This window comes from Trachypithecus francoisi, unplaced genomic scaffold (genome assembly GCF_009764315.1).
Source record: "Trachypithecus francoisi isolate TF-2019V2 unplaced genomic scaffold, Tfra_2.0 Lachesis_group6, whole genome shotgun sequence".
Taxonomy (NCBI): Eukaryota; Metazoa; Chordata; class Mammalia; order Primates; family Cercopithecidae; genus Trachypithecus; species Trachypithecus francoisi.
In genome coordinates, this window is record NW_022681471.1 from 67,926,868 (window position 1) to 67,953,082 (window position 26,215).

Below are 26,215 nucleotides of genomic sequence, written 5' to 3' on the forward strand. Positions count from 1 at the left end.
GGGATTGGTGGTGATATCCCCTTTATCATTTTTTATTGTGTCTCTTCTCTTCTTTATTAGTCTTGCTGGCATTCTAGCAGTTTATCACTTTTGTTGATCTTTTCAAAAAAAAAAAAAAACCAGCTCCTGGATTCATTGATTTTTTGGAAGGGTATTTTGTGTCTCTGTCTCCTTCAGTTCTGCTCTTAGTTATTTCTCGACTTCTGCTAGCTTTTGAATTTGTTTGCTCTTGTTCCTCTAGTTCTTTCAATTGTGATGTCAGGGTGTCGATTTTAGATCTTTCCTTCTTTCTCTTGTGGGCATTTAAGTGCTCTAAATTTCCCTATACACACTGCTTTAAATGTGTCCCAGAGATTCTGGTACGTTGTGTCTTTGTTCTCATTGGTTTCAAATAACATCTTTATTTCTGCCTTCATTTCGTTATTTACCCAGTAGTCATTCAGGAGCAGGTTGTTTAGTCATTCAAGAGCAGGTTGTTTAGGTTCCATGCAGTTGTGCGGTTTTGAGTGAGTTTCTTAATCCTGAGTTCTAATATGATTTCACTGTGGTCGGAGAGACAGTTTGTTATGATTTCTGTTCTTTTACGTTTGAGGAGTGCTTTACTTCCAATGATGTGGCCAATTTTGGAATAAGTGCAATGTGCTGCTGAGAAGAATGTATATCTGTTGATTTGGGGTGGAGAGTTCTATAGATGTCTATTAGGTCTGCTAGGTGCAGAGCTCAGTTCAAGTTCTGGATATCCTTGTTAACCTTCTGTCTCATTGATCTGTCTAATGTTGACAGTGGGGTGTTAAAGTCTCCCATTATTATTGTGTGGAGTCTTAGTCTCTTTTTAGGTCTCTCAGGACTTGCTTTATGAATCTGGGTGCTCCTGTATTGGATGTATATATATATTTAGGATAGTTAGCTCTTTTTGTTGAAATGATCCCTTTACCATTATGTAATGGCCTTCTTTGTCTCTTTTGATCTTTGTTGGTTAAAAAACAAACAGATAAAGTCTGTTTTATCAGAGACTAGGATTGCAACCCCTCCTTTTTTTTTTTTTTTTTTTTTTTTTTTTTGCTTTTGCTTTCCATGTGCTTGGTAGATCTTCCTCCATCCCTTTATTTTGAGCCTATATGTGTCTCTGCACGTGAGATGGGTCTCCTGAATACAGCACACTGATGGGTCTTGACTTTTATCCAGTTTGCCAGTCTTTGTCTTTTAATTGGGACATTTAGCCCATTTATATTTAAGGTTAATATTGTTATGTGTGAATTTGATCCTGTCATTATGATGTTACTTGGTTATTTTGCCTATTAGTTGATGGAGTTTATAATTTGGCATGTTTTTGCAGTGGCTGGTACCAGTTGTTCCTTTCCATGTTTAGTGCTTCCTTCAGGAGCTCTTGTAAGGCAGGCCTAGTGGTGACAAAATCTCCAGCAGTAACGTCAAATATTTTTAAACAATTCAAAAATTAGACTTCTAAAGATTTTTATTTACCTATTATTGTCCAGTACTTCTGCACCAATATTATGAAGTAGGTATTATTTCTTCTATTTTACAGACGAAGAAACAGATTGAGAATGTCTGATTTTGCAAAGTGGTTTTCTATTAAGTGATAGACATGAGACTTAAACCCAGAAATTCTGACCCCATATCCTTTTTTCAACTCAGTCTACCCTTTGGCACAGATAGAATAAATGCTTTCAGGTTCATATTACTTTTGAAGATCACTGGTATATATTTTGCAAGATTAGCAAAATATGGCACTATTGCAGCAACAAGCTCCATACCGGACTAAAAAAGTATTCAATAGTGAGAATATCTAAATTTCCACCTATTTACATGATTAGAATATGCAGACAATGTTACAAGCAGTCTCATCCAGCTTCTCCAAGGGTGTTATCAGTGTCATCTATGAAAACTCTTGCAACTTGATAAGCATGGTTAATTATCAACAGGGCCCTGGCAAAAATATGTTACACATCTGTATGCAGCATCATATTATGAATCAATGGAAAGGGACAAGTATTGAAATCAGATGAATTGAGTTTGAAGTCCAACATTGCCACTTGTTAGTTGATTGAGTGCAACTTTAGGCATGTTACTTAATCTCTCTGTTTTATTTTCTTTATAAAACAATACACATATCTCATGCTTTTGATGATTGAGATAAAAGCCAGATTATTGAAATAATTATCCAGAGAACATTTTAAGACAAAGTGGTACCTGAGCTTCAAGGGTGGGTAACAAATAATTTTATTAAAGTAGTTATTGTTGTTGGTTTTAATCTTTTCTATTAACCTTAGATAATAAAGTCTTACCTTTCACTCCTGCTTCCAGTTCCACTTGTCCTACACAGACAAGGAGCGCTATGAAAATGAAGAGAGACCTGAGGTCCAGAAGCAGATGCTTGTTGATATGGCCAAAAAGCTACCGGTTTACACAAGAACTGGAAGTGGAGGTCAGTTCATCCAAAGGCAGCTAGAGAGGCAGCTCAGCAAGTATCTCAGAAAGGCTAAGTCATATATGTTCTCAAACTAGCCCCTTTTTTATCCTCCCATCTTCTGAAAACCACTATGGAGATTTTTCTCTACATTTTATTTTTTTAAAATTTTAAACACATATCAAAGCTGGAAGAATTATATAGTAAACACCTGCATACCCCAAACTGGATTCTACTGCTAACATTTTTCTATGTTGCTTTATCACATATCTGTCCGCATATGCATATCTCTATCTTTCATCAAGCCATCTTATTTTTCAGATGCATTTCAAAGTAAATAGCTGACATCAGTAAGATATATACCTAAATATTTTATTCTGTTTTGGTAAAATGTACGTACAAACACATGCATAATCTTAAGTGTACAATTCTATGTGTTTTGAAAACTGTACACATCTGTGTAACTAAACCCCCAATAAAATTGCCATCACCTCAGAAAGTTCCGTCATGCCTCATTTCCAGTCAATCTCACCCCACCCTACTCCCCACAGACAGCCACTATTCTGATAGCTTTTCACTATAAATTAGTTTTTTCTGCTCTCAAATTTTATTTAATTGGAATCACAGAGTATATACTCTTGCATCTGGCTTCTTTTATTCAACATAATGTTTGTAAGATTCATCCATCTTTTTGTGTATTTTTTTATTGCCGAGTAGCATTACATTGTATGAATGTATCAAAGTTTATCCATTCACTAGTTGATAAATATTTGGGTTGTTTCTAGTGTTTAGTTATTATGAGTCAATCTGCTATGAATTTTACTGTATAAGGATCTGTGCAAAGACGTATCTTCTTTTTTCTTTAGTAAATATCCCGTACTGAATTTTACTCTTAGGTTTCATCTGCATGACTAAAACAGTACTTGCTGAACTAATTCTCCACTTTTTAAATTTTGAAAACCTACAGAGTTATGGGGAATATATTAAAAAGTTTGAAAACCATAGTTCTTCTGATATGTCATCCTAATGTTTCTAATAAGGATAATTTTGTTTCACATTTCAAGGCTTTAGAAAGTTTACTCTCAGACACATATTCATTTGTTCATCATTTATTCAGAAATATTTATTAAGATATATGGAAACTGGGGAAATTTTCCTATGTTCTTGGTATTATATGATATTAAGGACTTGCTGTTAATTTTGTTAGCGCAATAATATAGTGGTTATGATTTTTAAAAATCTTCATGCATGTGGAAATATTTATGGTTTGAAGTGACACAGTGTTTGGGATTTGTTTAAAATGATCAAGTAAAAAGCCAGTGGAAGAGATAGGTGAAACAAAAATGACACAGTGTTGATAATTGTTGAATCTGGGTAATGGTACATACCATGGTACCTTTGCTACTGACTATTCGCTGGAACCTTGAGGTATTTGCAGCTCCCAGGATAGGCAATAATAGGAAAGGCTTCTCTGAGGAAATACCATTTGAAGACTTAAATGATAAGGATTTAGCCATGTGTATTGGTCAGATAAATAGAGCCAATAGAATTATGTGTCTGTGTGTGTGTGTGTGTGTGTGTGTCTGTGTCTGTGTATACATACATACAGAGAGAGAGAGATTAAGAGGAATCAGCAAATGATTATGGAACCTGAGAAGTCCCACGGTCTGCCATCTGCCAGCTGGAGAATCAGGGAAGCTGGTAATGTAATTATAGTCTGAATTAAATGGTTTGAGAACCAGTAGTGCTGATGGTGTAAGCCCCAGTCTAATGGCAGAAAACTGATGTCCCAGCTCATGCAGTCAGACAAGAGTAAATTCTCTCATCCTCTACATTTTTGTTCTGTTCAGGTCCTCAAAGGATTGGATGAGGCCCACCTGCATTGGAGAAGACAGTCTGCTTTGCACAGTCTAGATCTGAATGCTAATCTCACCCAGAAACACCTTCACAGAGACACCTAGAAATAATATTTAACCAAATATCTAGGTACCCCATGACCCGGTAAAGTTGACACACAAAATTAACTATCACAAATCCAGCCCTTGTCAACTTGGCACCCATACACATCTCCTTAAACCATACTCTCCACTTAAAGACAATAACAAGGTTACGGTTTTACCTAACATGATACAAGTATCATGCATTCAACTGAAAACACACTAACCCCTTCCACAGAAGAATAGGTATTCTTAAGTGAGTTTACTTTTCTCCTTGCTATTTTGTTAAAAACGATTTAAATACTATGATATAAAATTAACAATACTTAAATACTATGATGTAAAGTCAATACACCTTATATTACATGATAAAGGAATAAGAGAAGGAAGAAAACAAAGATATTTGAGATACACACATACAATTTTATTCATAACAAAATAAGAAGGAAACACCCATAACAATAACAGACCTTGTTTCCGTAACTGGTCACATGGTCATAGCTGGTATTTATAGCTACTTTCTCCCACCATCCATTCTGTACTCCCTTTGCCCTTAGGAAACACCTCAGCTGGTACTGGTTTTTTACCTGATGTGGTGACCCAAATCTTCAGTTCTGAAGAGTCTGGGTCATTAATAGTCCTGCCTGAATTGAATTGTTGTGGTTTTCATTGACCTAATCACTAGGCATGGTAACACTAAGAGATGCCCTAAGGCACCTCCTGTATTCTTAACATACTCTTTATTTCCTCCATTGCAGAGTAGTAATAGTCCAATTTACACTTAATAGTCTAAAAGTCTATTATACCAGTTTACACTCCCATTTCCACCCCTTGATTTCCACCCAGGACTCAAGGGGTGGAAATGGAAGTGGCAGCACTCACCATTATCCTTAGTTACCCACTAACAAAATTGCACTATTAAGTCTAATATACACTTCGTAATCTGGATCAGTTATCCCAGCCAACATTGCACCTGCCTCTTGTCCTGCTGATTCAGAGATACTAGGATTCCAAAGTGACTGGGTGGCAGTCTTAACTTCCAGTTCAGTGGAATCATTGTTGTGTCTCCTGGTGGAAGCATTCCTCTCTCTGGGACTAACACCTCTAGGCTAGCAAAGCACAAGGTTGCAGGAACAGGAAGAAAACATTTTGTTAGTGGGTCACTTAGGGTAATGGTGAGTGGTACCACTCCCATTTCCACCCCTTCATTTCTGGACCTGTGAATCCTAACAGAGAATCAGCATCATCTATTGGACACTGATTCAGAGCATATACAGCTTTGGGGAAAACCTTGCCCCAGCCCTGAAAGGTATTGACACCTAACTGGCACTGTAACTGACACTTCAAAAGACCATGTCACCACTCTGTCAAGCCAGCTGCTTCAGGATGATGGGGAACATGGTAACACCAGTAAATTCCACAAGCATGGGCCTATTGCAGCACTTCTCTTGCTGTGAAAGGAGTTCCTTGATCAGGCGTAATGCTGTGTGGAATATCATGGTGGTGGATACGGCATTTTGTAAGTCCATGGATGGTACTTTTAGCAGAAGCGTAGCATGCAGGGAAGACAAATCTGTATCCAAAGTGTCTATTCCAGTAAGGACAAAACGCTGCCTCTTCCATCATAGAAGCACTCCAATGTAATCAACCTGATACCAGGTTGATGGCTCATCACCCCAGAGAATGGTGCTATATCAGGTGCTGAGTGTTGGTCTCTGCTGTTAGCAGATTGGGTAGTCAGGAATGGCAGTAGGCAGGTCAGCCTTGGTGAGTGAAAGTCCATATTGCTGAGCCATGTAACCTCTATCCCTGCCACCATGGCCACTTTGTTCATGAGCCCATTGGGCAGTAACTGGGGTGGGTGGGAAAAGAGACTGACTGGTAATCATAAAACAGGTCATTCTGTCTGTTTGATTATTGAAATCCTTCTCTGCTATAGTGCTATTTTCTGCATGTTTGTGTGCCCCTATCCCCAAGGGGATGATATTAGGAGGTCAGATCTTTGGGGAGGTGGTTAAGCGGTAGAACCCTCATGAATGGGATTAGTGTCCTTATAATAAGGCTCCAGAGAGCTGCTTTGCCCCTTTCACCATGAGAGGGCACAGCAAGAAAGCACTGTCTATAAAAGAGGTCCGCACCAGCACTAAAGCTCTTGGTACCTTGATCTTGGAACTCCAAGCCTCGAGAACCATGAGAATAAATTTGTTGTTTAGAAGCTACCCAGTCCATGGTATTTTGTTAGAGCAGCCCCAAATGGAGTAAGACATGTGATCAAACATGAGTGAGCATTCACACAAGACACAAATATCTTCACACATTTTTTTCCATTCAGAGAGGTCTTTCCACACACTTCTTTTCCAAATTTCCTTGTCACGAGGGCTCTCTTTACAAATGTATTTCTCACAATGTTAGTGAAAGGTACATTTTATTTTATTTTATTTTATTTTATTTTATTTATTTTATTTTTATTATACTTTAAGTTCTAGGGTACATGTGCATAACGTGCAGGTTTGTTACATATGTATACTTGTGCCATGTTGGTGTGCTGCACCCATCAACTCGTCAGCACCCATCAATTCATCATTTATATCAGGTATAACTCCCCAATGCAATCCCTCCCCCCTCCCCCCTCCCCATGATAGGCCCCAGTGTGTGATGTTCCCCTTCCCGAGTCCAAGTGATCTCATTGTTCAGTTCCCACCTATGAGTGAGAACATGCGGTGTTTGGTTTTCTCTTCTTGTGATAGTTTGCTAAGAATGATGGTTTCCAGCTGCATCCATGTCCCTACAAAGGACGCAAACTCATCCTTTTTTATGGCTGCATAGTATTCCATGGTGTATATGTGCCACATTTTCTTAATCCAGTCTGTCACAGATGGGCATTTGGGTTGATTCACATTTTCTATTCCTTCCCAGTGTGAGTGAGCAGAACTATTCTAACCTTCCATTCTCCTTAAGCCTTTGAATCCTCCCCTCAACATTAAACCAAGGCAGGTCCAGCATTTCCAGTTTACTCACTGTGGGCCACCTTTTCATCATGTTTTAGCAAACCAACCAACCAAATTGTTAGAATGTTTTCCAACTCCTTGAGCTGCAACATTAAAATCAGAATCTCTGCTTAGTAGGCCCCTATCAATAAATTTGACCAGATTCAACTTTATGTTTTTTCCAACATTAGTATTTGTTTCCACATGTGTTCCCTAGATTTCTAGCTGTATAAACTGGAAAATTTGGGTAGTTCTTTTGGAATTTAGTACATGTCTTTATGGGTCACACCTTGTACCTTACTTTTAGGGATCTGTTAGGGCTTGATTCCTATTATAGGTCTTAGAAGCAAAGAGGGTGGGTCCAGAAGAGAATCAACATTGTCCTGTATAGTGGCCTGAGTTTCCTCAAGCAATGCTGTGTTGATGCCTTCAGACAGGATTGGAAAGGCCAATACCACGGGCAGTTGTAAGCTGCTTCCACTGCTTGCAGGGAGGCCTCCTCTCCTGGCAAAGAAGATGAATTGGAATTTAGGCACTCAGTATCCCTAGCTTCATAAGGTTCTTCCCACACATCCCCATCCTAACTTATAGGATCCAATTCTTTCCAAATCAGTGCCCTTATTTTAACAGTAAATACCCTGCAAGACTGGGAGTTCAACTATCATTGTAATTCAGCCATTTACAGATGAAATTCTGTGGTTTTCAGCAATTTCAGTCCTGTGGCTACATGCAAGAAGCATCTCCTTTAGGAGATACATAGAAGCTTTCAGGTCATTTATCCAGCACTTTGGCTGGGAATTCCTGAACTGATCTTTTTCTTTTAGCACTTTTTTCAATCATGTTAGAAGCTACAAGCCAACCTCATTTTATTCATTAGTTTTTCAAAAATGTTAAAAATTATCATATATAGTCACCCAGCTACTTGCTTCTCATAAATGGTTAAGAGCATCTATTGAAGATACTTTGCATATTTCCATTGCCAGATCATGCCACAGATTACCAGTGCTCTCTTTATTACTTGATACAGTGTCACTCTTTATTACTTGATACAGTGTCATTAGCATCGTCAAAACTAATAAGATTGAAGAGACAATTCCAGAAACTTCAGAACCAATTCAGAAAACTCATTCCTAAAATTCTGTTTCTTTGGAATCACTATCAGTAGGGTTCTCTATAGAAAAATAGCAGTAAGATATATGTATATAAATTATTGTGATTTACATTGAGGAATTAGCTCACGTAATTATGGAGGCTGAGAAGTCCCACTGTCTGCCATCGGCAAGCTGGAGACCCAGGAAAAGTGGTGGTGTAGTTCTACTTTGAGCCCAAAGTGTAAGCACTAGGAGAAACAATGGTATAAGTTCTACTGCAAGTCCAAAGGCCTCCTGAGAACCAGAGAGCCAAAAGTGTAAGTTTCAGTTTGAGTCCGAAGTTCTGAGAACCAGGAAACCTGATCACATAAGTCCCAGTCTAAGGACAGACTGATGTCTTATCTCATGCAGTCAGGCAGAGAGAACAAATTCTCCCTTCCTCTGAATTTTTATCCTATTCAGGTCCTCAAAGGATTGGATGAAGCCCACCCACATTGGGGAAGACAATCTGCTTTACTCAGTCTACTGATTCAAATGCTAATCTCACCCAGAAACACTCTCACAAAGACACTTAGAAATAATGTTTAACCAAATATCTGGGCACCTTATGACTCAGTCAAGTTGACACATGCAATTAACCAGAATTAAAACCAGACAAAAAAATCGCAGATAGGAGGCAGGACCAACTTGCAGCTCCCACTTGGATGGACAAAACAACATGTGGAGACTCACACCGTGAACTTTTGCTCTAAGAACTACCACAGGAACATACCAGGAAAGCAGAAAGAATTCACAGATTCTTTGAAAGAAGCATCTTGCCACTGCAAATTCCATGAGACAGCCAAAAACCTGTGAGTGCCCAAAGTGTGAGAGGGGGAAAGTCCACCTCTGAACATGCATCATCACTAGGGAATCTGAAAATTCTGATCATGGGAAAAGGATTTAACCTTAGAGCTGAAACAAATTTGGAGAGCCAAGAGAAATATAAAAGTAGAGGAAGCAGTGGGAAGAACCCTGTAGGCACTCAGTCTTCAGGGAAGCCCAGGCTAGCCGTTTCCTTGTCACTAGGGCTCTCTTTATTTCAAGGGTTCCTTGGGGAAGGGCCACAGGGAGAAGGAAACTGCTGAACTTTGTTATAATTCAACTGAGCATGAATTTTCTTGGACATAATCCAAGGAGGTGAACGGGAAGTATAGATACGCACAGAAGCTGTGGCAGGCAGGGAGGGGCAAGGCCTGAAAGCCCTGCTTGCTTTCTCCGTGGGGACGCTTGTAGCAAGGCAAGATGTCAGCCCTGCAAACCGGCTTCCTAGATATAGACTAGGTGCTGTTGGTGGGGCTCGGTGAGAGTGAGACTGGCCTTGCTGGCTACATGGGAGTTGGGTGAGGTCTGTCACTGCTGGCTTTTCTCCACTTCCCTGGTGACCTATATGATGTAGCAGAGGCAGCCATAATCCTCCTGGGAACATAACTCCATCAGCCTGAGAACGACAGCCCCATTTCCCACAGCAACCACAGCAAGCCCCACACAAGGAGAGTCTGAGCTCAGACATGCCTAACCTGCCCTGATGGCCTTTCTCTACATGCCATGGTAGCTGAAGATAAAATCTCCTGGGAGCTCTATGTCCCTGCCCATTGCCTGAGAAACCAGAATACTTATCCATGTGACCCTAGGGAAAGATTGAATCCCCACTATACTACCACAGCTGATGCTCTCTTGAAAGCCCCACCTCCTGGCTGGAGGCCAACCAACTCAAGCCGTTACAACAACACATAAAAAAACAACCCTGCTCTAAGAAAGGAGAAAACAACAGCTAATTCCACTGCCTGGGACATCCTAGCTAACCAGAGGTCCTGAGTTTGTCCACGTAATAGCTTCACTGTTAGCACAAATGGCATTTGAGAAAACCAGGGCCATAAAAAAAACTACAATCAAGGCTCCTCACGGAATCCACTTCAACTCCCCTTCTGCCTCCACTGGAGCAGGTGCTGGTATCCATGAGTGAGAGAACTGAAGACGGATCATATCACAGGACTCTTTGCAGACACTCCCCAGTACCAGCACAGAGTCTGGTAGCTCTGCTGGGTGGCTAGACCCAGAAGAGCAAATAACAATCACTGCAGTCTGGTGCTCAGGAAACCCTATCCTTAGAAAAAATAGGGAGAATACCACATCAAAGGATCACCCAGTGGAGGAAAAGAATCTGAACAGCAGCCCTTGAGCCACAGAATGTTCCTCTGACATAGTCTACCCAAATGAGAAGGAACGAGAAAAACAATTCTGATAATATGATAAAGCAAGGTTCTTTAACATCCCCCAAAGACCACACTAGGTCACAAGCAATGGATCTAAACCAAGAAGAATCCTGTGAATTGCCCAGAAAAGAATTTAGAAGGTCAATTATTAAGCTGTTCAAGGAGGGACTAGAGAAAGATGAAAAATAATTTAAAGACATTTAAAAATATTACAGGATATGGATAAAAATATCTCCAGAGAAATAGACAGCATAAATAAAAAACATCCACAGTTTCTGGAAATGAAACACACTTAGAGAAATGCAAAGAAACTGGGAAGTTACAACAATATAATTGAAGAAGTAGAAGAAAGAACATCAGAGCTCAAAGAAAAGGCTTTTGAATTAACCCAATCTGACAAAGACAAAGAAAAAAGATTCAAAAACAATGAACAAAGCATCTAACAAGTTGTGTGATTATGTTAATTATGTTATTCTGAAACCTAAGAGTAATTGGTGTTCCTAAGGAAGAAGAGAGATCTAAGTGTTTGGAAAACTTATTTGGGGGAAAAACCGAGGAAAATGTCCCTGGTCTTGCTAGAGATATAGACATCCAAATACAAGAAGCTCAAAGAACACCCAGGAAATTCATAGCAAAAAGATCATCATATAGGCACACAGTCATTAGGTTATCTAAAGTCAAGACAAAGGAGAGAATCTTAAGAGCTGTGAGGCAAAAGCATCAGGTAACCTATGAAGGAAAAACTATCAGACTAACATCAGATTTGTCAGCAGAAACCCTGCAAGCTAGAAGGGATTGGGGTCCTGTCTTTTGCCTCTTTGAAGAAAATAATTGCCAGCCAAGAATTTTGTATCCAGCGAAAGAAAGCTTCATAAATGAGGGAAAGATAAAGTCTTTTTTAGACAAACAAATACTGAGAGAATTTGCCACTACCAAGGCAGAGCTACAACAAATGTTAAAAGGAGTTAAATATCATGAAACAAAACCTTAAATTACAGCAAAATAGAACTTTCTTAAAGCATAAATCTCACATGGCTTATAAAACAAAAACACAATGAAAAAAAGGCATTCATGCAGCATCTAGCATGATGAATAGAATGATACCTCACATCTCAATATTAATGTTGAATGTAAATGGCCTAAATCCTCCACTTCAAATATACAGAATGGCAGAATGAATAAAAATCTACCAACCAAGTATCTGCTGTCTCAACTCACCTAACACTTAAGGACTGACATAAACTTAAGGTAAAGGGGTGAAAAAAGATATCCAATGCAAATGGACACCAAAAATATGCAGGGTTATCTATTCTTATAACAGAAACAAACAGACTTTAAAGCAACAACAGTTTAAAAAGACAAAGAGGGAAATTATATAATGATAAAAGGACAGTTAAACAGGAAAATATCACAGTCCTAAATATATATGCCTAATATATATATGCCTAAATATATATGCCTAATACTGGAGCCCACAAATGTATAAAACAATTACTATTAGACTTGATAAATGAAATACAGGGCAACACAATAATAGTGGGGGACATCACTGCTCCACTGACAACACTAGACAGGCCATCAAGACAGAAAGTCAACAAAGAAATAGCAAAGAATCAATAGACTTAAACTATACACTAGAACAAATAGACTTAACAGATATTTACAGAACATTCTACCCAACTACTGCAGAATATACATTCTATTCATAAGCACATGGAACATTATTCAAGATAGACCATATGACAGGCCACAAAACAAGTCTCAGTAAATTTAAGAAAATCAAAATTAAGTACTTTCTCAGACCACAGTGGAATACAATTGGAAGTCAACTTTAATGGGAACCTTCAAAACCATGCAAATACATAGAATTTAAATAATCTACTCATGAATGATTGTTGAGTCAACAATGAAATCAAGATGGAAATTTTAAAAATTCTTTGAACTGAATGATAATAGTAACACACCCTATCAAAGGCTCTGGGATACAGCAAAAGCAGTGCTGAGAGGAAAGTTCATAGCATTAAGTGTCTGCATCAAAAAGTCTGAAAGAGCACAAATGGACAATCTAAGCTTACACCTCAAGGAACTAGAGGAACAAGAACAGACCAAACCCAAACCCAGCAGAAGAAAATAAATAACAAAAATCAGAGCAGAACTAAATGAAATTGAAACAAAAAATAAGAATACAAAAGATAAGTGAAACGAAAAGCTTGTTCTTTGAAAAGATACAATTGATAGACAATTAGTGAGATAAACAAAGAAAAGAAGAGAAGACCCAAATAAGCTCAATTTGAAACAAAAAGGGAGATATTACAACCCATAACAGAAATACAAAAGATCATTCAAGGCTACTAAGGATACCTTCATGGGTGCAAACTTGAAAACTTAGAGGAGATTGATAAATTCCTGGAAATATACAACTCTCCTAGATTAAACCGGAAAGAAACGGGAACTCTGAAGAGACCAGTAACAGGCAGCAAGATTAAAATGGTAATAAAAAAATTGCCAACAAAAAAGTCCAGGGCCAGATGGATTCACAGCTGAATTCTATCAGACATTCAAAGAAGAATTGGTACCACTTCTACTGAAACTATTCCAAAAGACAGAGAAAGAGGGAATCCTTCCTAAATTATTCTATGAAGCCAATATTACCCTAATACCAAAAACGAGGAAAGAACATAGCTAAAAAAGAAAACTACAGACCAATATCCCTGATGAATATAGATGAAAAAATCCTCAACAAAATATTAGCTAACCGAATTCAACAGCATATCAAAAACATAATCCATCATGATCAAGTGTGTTTCATACCATGGATTCAGGGTTGATTTAACATAGGCAAGTCAATAAATGTAATGCACCACATAAACATAAGAAAAAACAAAAATCGCATGATCACCTCAGTAGACGCAGAAAAAGCATTTGACAAAATCCAGCATCGCTTTATGATTAAAATCCTCAGCGAAATCAGCATAGAAGGGAAATAAGGTAATGAAAGCCATCTATGGGGGGACGGAGCAAGATGGCCCAATAGGAATAGCTCCAGTCTCCAACTCCCAGCACGAGCGACACAGAAGACCGGTGATTTCTGCATTTTCAACTGAGGTACTGGGGTCATCTCACTAGGGAGTGCCGGACAATCGGTGCTGGTCAGCTGCTGCAGCCCGACCAGCGAGACCTGAAGCGGGGCGAGGCATCGCCTCATCTGGGAAGCGCAAGGGGGAAGGGAATCCCTTTTCCTAGCCAGGGGAACTGAGACACACAACACCTGGAAAATCGGGTAACTCCCACCCCAATACTGCACTTTAAGCAAACGGGCACACCAGGAGAATATATCCCACACCTGACCGGGAGGGGCCCACGCCCACGGAGCCCCCTCATTGCTAACACAGCAGTCTGCGATCTAACTGCAAGGCAGCAGCGAGGCTGGGGGAGGGGCGCCCACCATTGCTGAGGCTTAAGTAGGTAAACAAAGCCGCTGGGAAGCTAGAACTGGGTGGAGCTCACAGCAGCTCAAGGAAACCTGCCTGTCTCTGTAGACTCCACCTCTGGGGATAGGGCACAGTTAACAACAATAACAACAAAAGCAGCAGGAACCTCTGCAGACGCAAACGACTCTGTCTGACAGCTTTGAAGAGAGCAGTGGATCTCCCAACATGGAGGTTGAGATCTGAGAAGGGACAGACTGCCTGCTCAAGTGGGTCCCTGACACCTGAGTAGCCTAACTGGGAGACATCCCCCACTAGGGGCAGTCTGACACCCCACACCTCACAGGGTGGAGTACACCCCTGAGAGGAAGCTTCCAAAGTAAGAATCAGAAAGGTACACTAGCTGTTCAGCAATATTCTATCTTCTGCAACTTCTGCTGCTGATACCCAGGCAAACAGGGTCTGGAGTGGACCTCAAGCAATCTCCAACAGACCTACAGCGGAGGGTCCTGACTGTTAGAAGGAAAACTATCAACAGGAAGGACACCTATACCAAAACCCCATCAGTACGTCACCATCATCAAAGACCAGAGGCAGATAAAACCACAAAGATAGGGGAAAAGCAGGGCAGAAAAGCTGGAAATTCAAAAAATAAGGGCGCATCTCCCCCTGCAAAGGAGTGCAGCCCATCGCCAGCAACAGATCAAAGCTGGTCAGAGAATAACTTTGACGAAATGAGAGAAGAAGGCTTCAGTCCATCGAACTTCTCAGAGCTAAAGGAGGAATTACGTACCCAGCACAAAGAAACTAAAAATCTTGAAAAAAGAGTGGAAGAATTGACAGCTAGACTAATTAATGCAGAGAAGGTCATAAACAAACTGACAGAGATGAAAACCATGGCACGAGAAATACGTGACAAATCCACAAGCTTCAGTAACAGACTCGATCAACTGGAAGAAAGAGTATCAGCGATTGAGGATCAAATGAATGAAGTGAAGCAAGAAGAGAAACCAAAAGAAAAAAGAAGAAAAAGAAATGAACAAAGCCCGCAAGTAGTATGGGATTATGTAAAAAGACCAAATCTACGTCTGATGGGGGTGCCTGAAAGTGAGGGGGAAAATGGAACCAAGTTGGAAAACACTCTTCAGGATATCATCCAGGAGAACTTCCTCAACCTAGTAGGGCAGGCCAACATTCAAATTCAGGAAATACAGAGAACGCCACAAAGATACTCTTCCAGAAGAGCAACTCGAAGACACATAATTGCCAGATTCACCAAAGTTGAAATGAAGGAAAAAGTCTTAAGGGCAGCCAGAGAGAAAGGTCGGGTTACCCACAAAGGGAAGCCCATCAGACTAACAGCAGATCTCTCGGCAGAAACTCTACAAGCCAGAATAGAGTGGGGGCCAATATTCAACATTCTTAAAGAAAAGAATTTTAAACCCGAAATTTCATATCCAGCCAAACTAAGTTTCATCAGTGAAGGAGAAATAAAATCCTTTACAGATAAGCAAATGCTTAGAGATTTTGTCACCACCAGGCCTGCCTTACAAGAGACCCTGAAGGAAGCCCTAAACATGGAAAGGAACAACCAGTACCAGCCATTGCAAAAACATGCCAAAATGTAAAGACCATCGAGGCTAGGAAGAAACTGCATCAACTAACGAGCAAAATAACCAGTCAATATCATAATGGCAGGATCAAGTTCACACATAACAATATTCACCTTAAATGTAAATGGACTAAATGCTCCAATTAAAAGACACAGACTGGCAAACTGGATAAAGAGTCAAGACCCATCAGTCTGCTGTATTCAGGAGACCCATCTCACATGCAGAGACATACATAGGCTCAAAATAAAGGGATGAAGGAAGATCTACCAAGCAAATGGAGAACAAAAAAAAGCAGAGGTTGCAATCCTAGTCTCTGATAAAACAGACTTTAAACCATCAAAGATCAAAAGAGACAAACAAGGCCATTATATAATGGTAAAGGGATCAATTCAACAGGAAGAGCTAACTCTCCTAAATATATATGCACCCAATACAGGAACACCCAGATTCATAAAGCAAGTCCTTAGAGACTTACAAAGAGACTTAGACTCCCATACAATAATAATGGGAGACTTCAACACTCCACTGTCAACATTAGACAGATCAACGAGACAGAAGTTAACAAGGATATCCAGGAATTGAACTCATCTCTGCACCAAGCGGACCTAATAGACATCTATAGAACTCTCCACCCCAAATCAACAGAATATACATTCTTCTCAGCACCACATCACACTTATTCCAAAATTGACCACATAATTGGAAGTAAAGCACTCCTCAGCAAATGTACAAGAACAGAAATTATAACAAACTGTCTCTCAGACCACAGTGCAATCAAACTAGAACTCAGGACTAAGAAACTCAATCAAAACTGCTCAACTACATGGAAACTGAACAACCTGCTCCTGAATGACTACTGGGTACATAATGAAATAAAGGCAGAAATAAAGATGTTCTTTGAAACCAATGAGAACAAAGATACAACATACCAGAATCTCTGGGACACATTTAAAGCAGTGTGTAGAGGGAAATTTATAGCACTAAATGCCCACAAGAGAAAGCAGGAAAGATCTAAAATTGACACACTAACATCACAATTAAAAGAACTAGAGAGCAAGAGCAAACACATTCAAAAGCTGGCAGAAATAACTAAGAAATAACTAAGAAATAACTAAGATCAGAGCAGAACTGAAGGAGATAGAGACACAAAAAACCCTCCAACAAATCAATGAATCCAGAAGTTGGTTTTTGGAAAAGATAAAAAAAATTGACAGACCACTAGCAAGACTAATAAAGAAGAAAAGAGAGGAATCAAATAGATGCGATCAAAAATGATAAAGGGGATATCACCACTGACCCCACAGAAATACAAACTACCATCAGAGAATACTATAAACACCTCTACGCAAATCAACTAGAAAATCTAGAAGAAATGGATCATTTCCTGGACACTTACACTCTTCCAAGACTAAACCAGGAAGAAGTTGAATCCCTGAATAGACCAATAGCAGGCTCTGAAATTGAGGCAATAATTAATAGCCTACCAACCAAAAAAAGTCCAGGACCAGATGGATTCACAGCTGAATTCTACCAGAGGTACAAGGAGGAGCTGGTACCATTCCTTCTGAAACTATTCCAATCAATAGAAAAAGAGGGAATCCTCCCTAACTCATTTTTGAGGCCAACATCATCCTGATACCAAAGCCTGGCAGAGACACAACAAAAAAAGAGAATTTTAGACCAATATCCCTGATGAACATCGATGCAAAAATCCTCAATAAAATACTGGCAAACCGGATTCAGCAGCACATCAAAAAGCTTATCCACCATGATCAAGTGGGCTTCATCCCTGGGATGCAAGGCTGGTTCAACATTCGCAAATCAATAAACGTAATCCAGCATATAAACAGAACCAAAGACAAGAACCACATGATTATCTCAATAGATGCAGAAAAGGCTTTTGACAAAATTCAACAGCCCTTCATCCTAAAAACGCTCAATCAATTCGGTATTGATGGAACGTACCTCAAAATAATAAGAGCTATTTATGACAAACCCACAGCTAATATCATACTGAATGGGCAAAAACTGGAAAAATTCCCTTTGAAAACTGGCACAAGACAGGGATGCCCTCACTCACCACTCCTATTCAACATAGTGTTTGAAATTCTGGCTAGGGCAATCAGGCAAGAGAAAGAAACAAAGGGTATCCAGTTAGGAAAAGAAGAAGTCAAATTGTCCCTGCTTGCAAATGACATGATTGTATATTTAGAAAACCCCATTGTCTCAGCCCAAAATCTCCTTAAGCTGATAAGAAACTTCAGCAAAGTCTCAGGATACAAAATTAATGTGCAAAAATCACAAGCATTCTTATACACCAGTAACAGACAAACAGAGAGTCAAATTAGGAATGAACTTCCATTCACAATTGCTTCAAAGAGAATAAAATACCTAGGAATCCAACTTACAAGGGATGTAAAGGACCTCTTCAAGGAGAACTACAAACCACTGCTCAGTGAAATCAAAGAGGACAGAAACAAGTGGAAGAACATACCATGCTCATGGATAGGAAGAATCAATATCGTGAAAATGGCCATACTGCCTAAGGTTATTTATAGATTCAATGCCATCCCCATCAAGCTACCAATGAGTTTCTTCACAGAGTTGGAAAAAACTGCTTTAAAGTTCATATGGAACCAAAAAAGAGCCCGCATTGCGAAGACAATCCTAAGTCAAAAGGGCAAAGCTGGAGGCATCACGCTACCTGACTTCAAACTATACTACAAGGCTACAGTAACCAAAACAGCATGGTACTGGTACCAAAACAGAGATATAAACCAATGGAACAGAACAGAGTCCTCAGAAATAATACCACACATCTACAGCCATCTGATCTTTGACAAACCTGAGAGAAACAAGAAATGGGGAAAGGATTCCCTATTTAATAAATGGTGCTGGGAAAATTGGCTAGCCATAATAGAAAGCTGTAACTGGATCCTTTCCTTACCCCTTATACGAAGATTAATTCAAGATGGATTAGAGACTTAAATGTTAGACTTAATACCATAAAAACCCTAGAAGAAAACCTAGGTAGTACCATTCAGGACATAGGCATGGGCAAGGACTTCATGTCTAAAACACCAAAAGCAACGGCAGCAAAAGCCAAAATTGACACATGGGATCTAATTAAACTAAAGAGCTTCTGCACAGCAAAAGAAACTACTATCAGAGTGAACAGGCAACCTACAGAATGGGAGAACACTTTTGCAATCTACTCATCTGACAAAGGGCTAATATCCAGAATCTACAAAGAACTCAAACAAATATACAAGAAAAAAACAACCCCATCAAAAAGTGGGCAAAGGATATCAACAGTCATTTCTCAAAAGAAGACATTCATGCAGCCAACAGACACATGAAAAAATGCTCATCATCTCTCGCCATCAGAGAAATGCAAATCAAAACCACAATGAGATACCATCACACACCAGTTAGAATGGCAATCATTAAAAAGTCAGGAAACAACAGGTGTTGGAGAGGATGTGGAGAAATAGAACACTTTTACACTCTTGATGGGATTGTAAACTAGTTCAACCATTGTGGAAAACAGTATGGCAATTCCTCAAGGATCTAGAACTAGATGTACCATATGACCCAGCCATCCCACTACTGGGTATATACCCAAAGGATTATAAATCATGCTGCTATAAAGACACATGCACACGTATGTTTATTGCGGCACTATTCACAATAGCAAAGACTTGGAATCAACCCAAATGTCCATCTGTGACAGACTGGATTAAGAAAATGTGGCACATATACACCATGGAATACTATGCAGCCATCAAAAAGGATGAGTTTGCGTCCTTTGTAGGGACATGGATGCAGCTGGAAACCATCATTCTTAGCAAACTATCACAAGAACAGAAAACGAAACACCGCATGTTCTCACTCATAGGTGGGAACTGAACAATGAGATCACTTGGACTCGGGAAGGGGAACATCACACACCGGGGCCTATCATGGGGAGGGGGGAGAGGGGAGGGATTGTATTGGGAGTTATGCCTGATATAAATGATGAATTGATGGGTGCGGACGAGTTGATGGGTGCAGCACACCAACATGCACAGTATACATATGTAACAAACCTGCACGTTATGCACGTGTACCCTAGAACTTAAAGTATAATAAAAAAAATTAAAAATTAAAAAAAAAAAGCCATCTATGACACACCCACAGCCAAATTATACTGAATGGGGAAAAGTTGAAAGCATTGCTCCTAAGAACTGGAACAAGAGGAAGATGCCCATTTTCACCTCTTCTATTCAACATAGTACTGGAAGTCCTAGTCAGAGTGATCAGACAAGAGAAAGAAATAAAGGACATCCAAATGAATAAAGAGGAAGTCAAACTGTTGCTGTTTGCTGATAATGTGATCATATACTTAGAAAACCCTAAAGACTGTTCCAAAAAGCTCCTGGATCTGATCAATTAATTCAGTAAAGTTTCAGGTTAGAAAATTAATGTATACAAATCAGTAGCAGTGCTTTACACCAACAGCAACCAAGTTGAGAATTAAATCAAGAACTCCACTACTTTTACTATAGTGGAAAACAAACAAACAAACAAAACCTAGAAATATACCTAACCAAGGACGTGAACGCCTCTACAAGGAAAACTACAAAACACTGCTGAAAGAAATCATAGACAACAGAAATAAATGCAAACATATCCCATGCCCATGAATGAGTATAATCAATATTGTGAAAATGACCATGCTGCCAAAAGCAACAGACAAATTCAATGCCATTCTCATCAAAATACCATCATCATTCTTCACAGCACTGGAAAAAAACAATTCTAAAATTCGTGTAAAACCATAAAAGCCCGCATTAGCCAAAGCAAGAGTAAGCAAAAAGAACAAATCTGGAGGCATCACATTACCTGACTTCAAACTATACTACAAGGCTATAGTCACCAAAGCAGCATGGTACAGGTATAAAAATAGGCACACAGACCAATGGAACAGAATAGAGAACCCAGAAATAAGCCCAAATACTTACAGCTAACTGATTTTTGATAAAGCAAACAAAAACATGAAATGTGGAAAGACACCCTATTCAGCAAATGGTGCTGGGATAATTGGCAAGCCACATGTAGAAGAATGAAACTGGATCCTCATTTATCACTGTATACAAAAATCAACTGAACTCAAGTTGGATCAAAGACTTAAATCTAAGACCTGAAACCATAAATATTCTAGAAGATAACATTGGAAAAACTTTGCTAGATATTGGCCTATGCAAATAGTTCATGACCAAGAACCCAAGGCAAATGCAACACAAACAAAGATAAATTGATGAGACTTAATTAAACTAAAAAGCTTCTGCACAGGAAAAGAAATAATCAGCAGAGTAAACAGACAACCCAAGGACTGGGAAAAAATATCCGCAAACTATGCATGTGACAAGGGACGAATATCCAGAATCTACAAGGAACTCAAATCAGCAAGAAAAAAACAATCCCATCAAAAAGTGAGCTAAGGACCTGAATAAACAATTCTGAAAAGAAGATATACAAATGGCCAACAAACATGTGAAAAAATTCTCAACATCACTAATTTTCAGGGAAATGCAAGTCAAAACCACCATGAAATACCACCTTATTCCTTCAAGAATGGCCATAATTTAAAAATCAAAGCATAATAAACATTGGCTTTGATGTGGTGAAAAGGGAACACTTACACTCCTGGTGGGAATATAAACTACTACAACCGCTATGGAAAACAGTATGGAGATTCTTAAAGAACTAAAAGTAGATCTATCATTTGGTCCTGCAATCCCACTGCTCGATATTTACCCAGAGCAAAAGAAGTCATTATATGAAAAAGACACTTGCATAGGCATGTTCATTGCAACACAGTTTACAATCACAAATTATACAAATATGGAACCAGCCCAAATGGCCACCAATCAGTGAGTGAATAAAGAAAATGTTATATATATATATATAGAGAGAGAGAGAGAGAGCCATAAAAATATACTGTGTATATATAACATAGAATATATTATATAATATACTGTATATATACAGTATTTTGTATAATTTTATATACAGTATATATTATATATAATAATTATATATTTTATATATATCCACTACTCAGCCATAAAAAGAGAACAAAATAATGGCATTCTCAGCAACCTGGATGGAGCTGGAGACCATTATTCTACGTAAAGTAACTCAGGAGTGGAAAACATTATATCATATGTTTTCACTTATGAGTGAGAGCTAAGCTATGAGGATGCAGAAGCCTAAGAATGATATAATTGACTCTGGGGACTCAGGGGAAAAGGTAGCGGGTGGCAAGGGATAACAGACTACACATTGGGTACAGTGTATACTGCTCAGATGATGGGTGCACCAAAATCTCAGAAATCACCACTAAACAACTTATCCATGTAACCAAACACCACCTGTTCCCCAAAAGCCTATTGAAATTTAAAAAATAAAATAAAATTAACCATCACACCAGCAGAAGGATGATTATCCCAGGCAAAGGAACTGCAAGCACAAAAGGCCCTGAAGCAGGAGCAAGCTTGATTACAAGAGCAGATAGGCAGCCAGTTTCTTTTTTTTTTTTTTTTTTTTTTTTTTTATTATACTTTAAGTTCTAGGGTACATGTGCATGACGTTTATATCATGTATAACTCCCCAATGCAATCCCTCCCTCCTCCCCCCTCCCCATGATAGGCCCCAGTGTGTGATGTTCCCCTTCCCGAGTCCAAGTGATCTCATTGTTCAGTTCCCACCTATGAGTGAGAACATGCGGTGTTTGGTTTTCTCTTCTTGTGATAGTTTGCTAAGAATGATGGATTCCAGCTGCATCCATGTCCCTACAAAGGACGCAAACTCATCCTTTTTTATGGCTGCATAGTATTCCATGGTGTATATGTGCCACATTTTCTTAATCCAGTCTGTCACAGATGGACATTTGGGTTGATTCCAAGTCTTTGCTATTGTGAATAGTGCCGCAATAAACATACGTATGCATGTGTCTTTGTAGTAGAGTAATTTATAATCCTTTGGGTATATACCCAGTAGTGGGATGGCTGGGTCATATGGTACATCTAGTTCTAGATCCTTGAGGAATCGCCATACTGTTTTCCATAATGGTTGAACTAGTTTACAATCCCACCAACAGTGTAAAAGTGTTCCTATTTCTCCACATCCTCTCCAACACCTGTTGTTTCCTGACTTCTTAATGATTGCCATTCTAACTGGTGTGAGATGGTATCTCATTGTGGTTTTGATTTGCATTTCTCTGATGGCGAGTGATGATGAGCATTTTTTCATGTGTCTGTTGGCTGTATGGATGTCTTCTTTTGAGAAATGTCTGTTCATATCCTTTCCCCACTTTTTGATGGGGTTGTTTGTTTTTTTCTTGTATATTTGTTTGAGTTCTTTGTAGATTCTGGATATTAGCCCTTTGTCAGATGAGTAGGTTGCAAAAATTTTCTCCCATTCTGTAGGTTGCCTGTTCACTCTGATGGTAGTTTCTTTTGCTGTGCAAAAGCTCTTTAGTTTAATTAGATCCCATGTGTCAATTTTTGCTTTTGCTGCCGTTGCTTTTGGTGTTTTAGACATGAAGTCCTTGCCCATGCCTATGTCCTGAATGGTACTACCTAGATTTTCTTCTAGGGTTTTTATGGTATTAGGTCTAACATTTAAGTCTCTGATCCATCTTGAATTAATTTTCGTATAAGGGGTAAGGAAAGGATCCAGTTTCAGCTTTCTACTTATGGCTAGCCAATTTTCCCAGCACCATTTATTAAATAGGGAATCCTTTCCCCATTTCTTGTTTTTGTCAGGTTTGTCAAAGATCAGATGGCTGTAGATGTGTGGTATTATTTCTGAGGACTCTGTTCTGTTCCATTGGTCTATATCTCTGTTGTGGTACCAGTACCATGCTGTTTTGGTTACTGTAGCCTTGTAGTATAGTTTGAAGTCAGGTAGCGTGACGCCTCCAGCTTTGTCCTTTTGACTTAGGATTGTCTTGGCAATGCGGGCTCTTTTTTGGTTCCATATGAACTTTAAAGCCGTTTTTTCCAATTCTGTGAAGAAACTCATTGGTAGCTTGATGGGGATGGCATTGAATCTATAAATAACCTTGGGCAGTATGGCCATTTTCACGATATTGATTCTTCCTATCCATGAGCATGGTATGTTCTTCCATTTGTTTGTGTCCTCTTTGATTTCACTGAGCAGTGGTTTGTAGTTCTCCTTGAAGAGGTCCTTTACATCCCTTGTAAGCTGGATTCCTAGGTATTTGATTCTCTTTGAAGCAATTGTGAATGGAAGTTCATTCCTGATTTGGCTCTCTGCTTGTCTGTTACTGGTGTATAAGAATGCTTGTGATTTTTGCACATTAATTTTGTATCCTGAGACTTTGCTGAAGTTGCTTATCAGCTTAAGGAGATTTTGGGCTGAGACGATGGGGTTTTCTAAATATACAATCATGTCATCTGCAAACAGGGACAATTTGACTTCTTCTTTTCCCAACTGGATACCCTTGATTTCTTTCTCTTGCCTGATTGCCCTAGCCAGAACTTCCAACACTATGTTGAATAGGAGTGGTGAGAGAGGGCATCCCTGTCTTGTGCCAGTTTTCAAAGGGAATTTTTCCAGTTTTTGCCCATTCAGTATGATATTAGCTGTGGGTTTGTCATAAATAGCTCTTATTATTTTGAGGTACGTTCCATCAATACCGAATTTATTGAGCGTTTTTAGCATAAAGGGCTGTTGAATTTTGTCAAAAGCCTTTTCTGCATCTATTGAGATAATCATGTGGTTCTTGTCTTTGGTTCTGTTTATATGCTGGATTACGTTTATTGATTTGCGAATGTTGAACCAGCCTTGCATCCCAGGGATGAAGCCCACTTGATCATGGTGGATAAGCTTTTTGATGTGCTGCTGAATCCGGTTTGCCAGTATTTTATTGAGAATTTTTGCATCGATGTTCATCAGGGATATTGGTCTAAAATTCTCTTTTTTTGTTGTGTCTCTGCCAGGCTTTGGTATCAGGATGATGTTGGCCTCATAAAAAGAGTTAGGGAGGATTCCCTCTTTTTCTATTGATTGAAATAGTTTCAGAAGGAATGGTACCAGCTCCTCCTTGTACCTCTGGTAGAATTCAGCTGTGAATCCATCTGGTCCTGGACTTTTTTTGGTGGGTAGGCTATTAATTGTTGCCTCAATTTCAGAGCCTGCTATTGGTCTATTCAGGGATTCAACTTCTTCCTGAGCCAGTTTCACTGGAACATAGTATGAGGAGAGTTTTGCAAGATACATTTGAAGAGATAGGCAGAGGTTAGATGATACAGGACATGGTAAGGAGTTTGGATTTTATTCTGAAGGTGTTGGAAATCCATTGAGAGTTTTAAGTGGAGAGTGATATGATCTGATTTACATTTTTTTTTTTATTTTTAGAAACAGTATCTTGCTCTATCACCCAGGCTAGAGTACAGTAATTCACTGTACTCCATAGATTACTGCAGCCTCGAACTCCTGGGCTCTAGTAATCCTACTGCCTCGGCCTCTCAAGTTGCTGAGACCACAAGTGCGTACCACCATGCCTGGCTAATTTATTTTATTTTATTTTTTGTAGAGACAGGATCTTACTATGTTGTCCAGGCTGTTCTGGAACTCCTGATCTCAAGCAATAGTTTTGCCTTGGTCTCTCAAAGTGCTGGCATTATAGACATGAGCCACTACACCAGATCTGATGTAGATTTTGACAGATCACCCAGCTACTCTGTATAGTAGGTCTTGTGAGGGGCAAGTATGAAAGCAGAGTGATAAATTACACAGCTATTGCAGTCAACTAGCTAAGAGACAATGTGGCTTAAATGAGGATGGAGCATTGACAGTATATTTTAAAATATGCAAAAGGACCCAGATAAGCATGTTCTTCTCCCTCCCTCTTTGACTCAATTACGCCCACAACTTTAGTCACTCACATACTTCCATTAGTAGAAGTGAACACAAATCTCTGCTGAATTAACTGTCTATTGTGTTGAATCAGTAATATGTGCTTAATGTACACTTTAGATGAAATTATTATATTAGTTCAAATTATTCCTCATTTTAGTTTTTATACTTAATAATCACATTAAACACAGTCATACTCTATTAATGAACATCTAGAAAATGAGAGGGAAAGTAAAATACCTTTCATCTAAAGGAAAGGAAGGAAGGAAGGAAGGAAAGGAGGAAGGAAGGAAGGAAGGAAGGAAGGAAGGAAGGAAGGAAAGGAGGGAAGGAGGGAAGGAGGAATGATTTTTAATATCAGATTTACAGAGTTAAAAGAATCCTAAAATAAGAAGTCATCAAAACTGTACAGGTCACAGCCCTGCCAGCAACTTGCTGTGTGATCCTGGGCAAATCAGTTGATATGGCCCAGATCTTTACTTCCTTTATCTGTGAAATGATCAATTAAACTAATTGTTCTAGAATGTCTCTTCTGTTCCCCAAATT

General features: G+C 39.1%; 1 protein-coding gene across 1 annotated transcript in view; it reads left to right on the top strand.

Annotated features, from left to right (window-relative positions):
* Positions 1–26,215, top strand: part of ZDHHC15 (zinc finger DHHC-type palmitoyltransferase 15) — a 159,443-nt gene that overhangs the window by 64,067 nt on the left and 69,161 nt on the right. Inside the window, 1 exon segment of the mRNA XM_033201252.1 lies at positions 2,326–2,446. Coding sequence (XP_033057143.1) covers positions 2,326–2,446 — 121 coding nt within the window.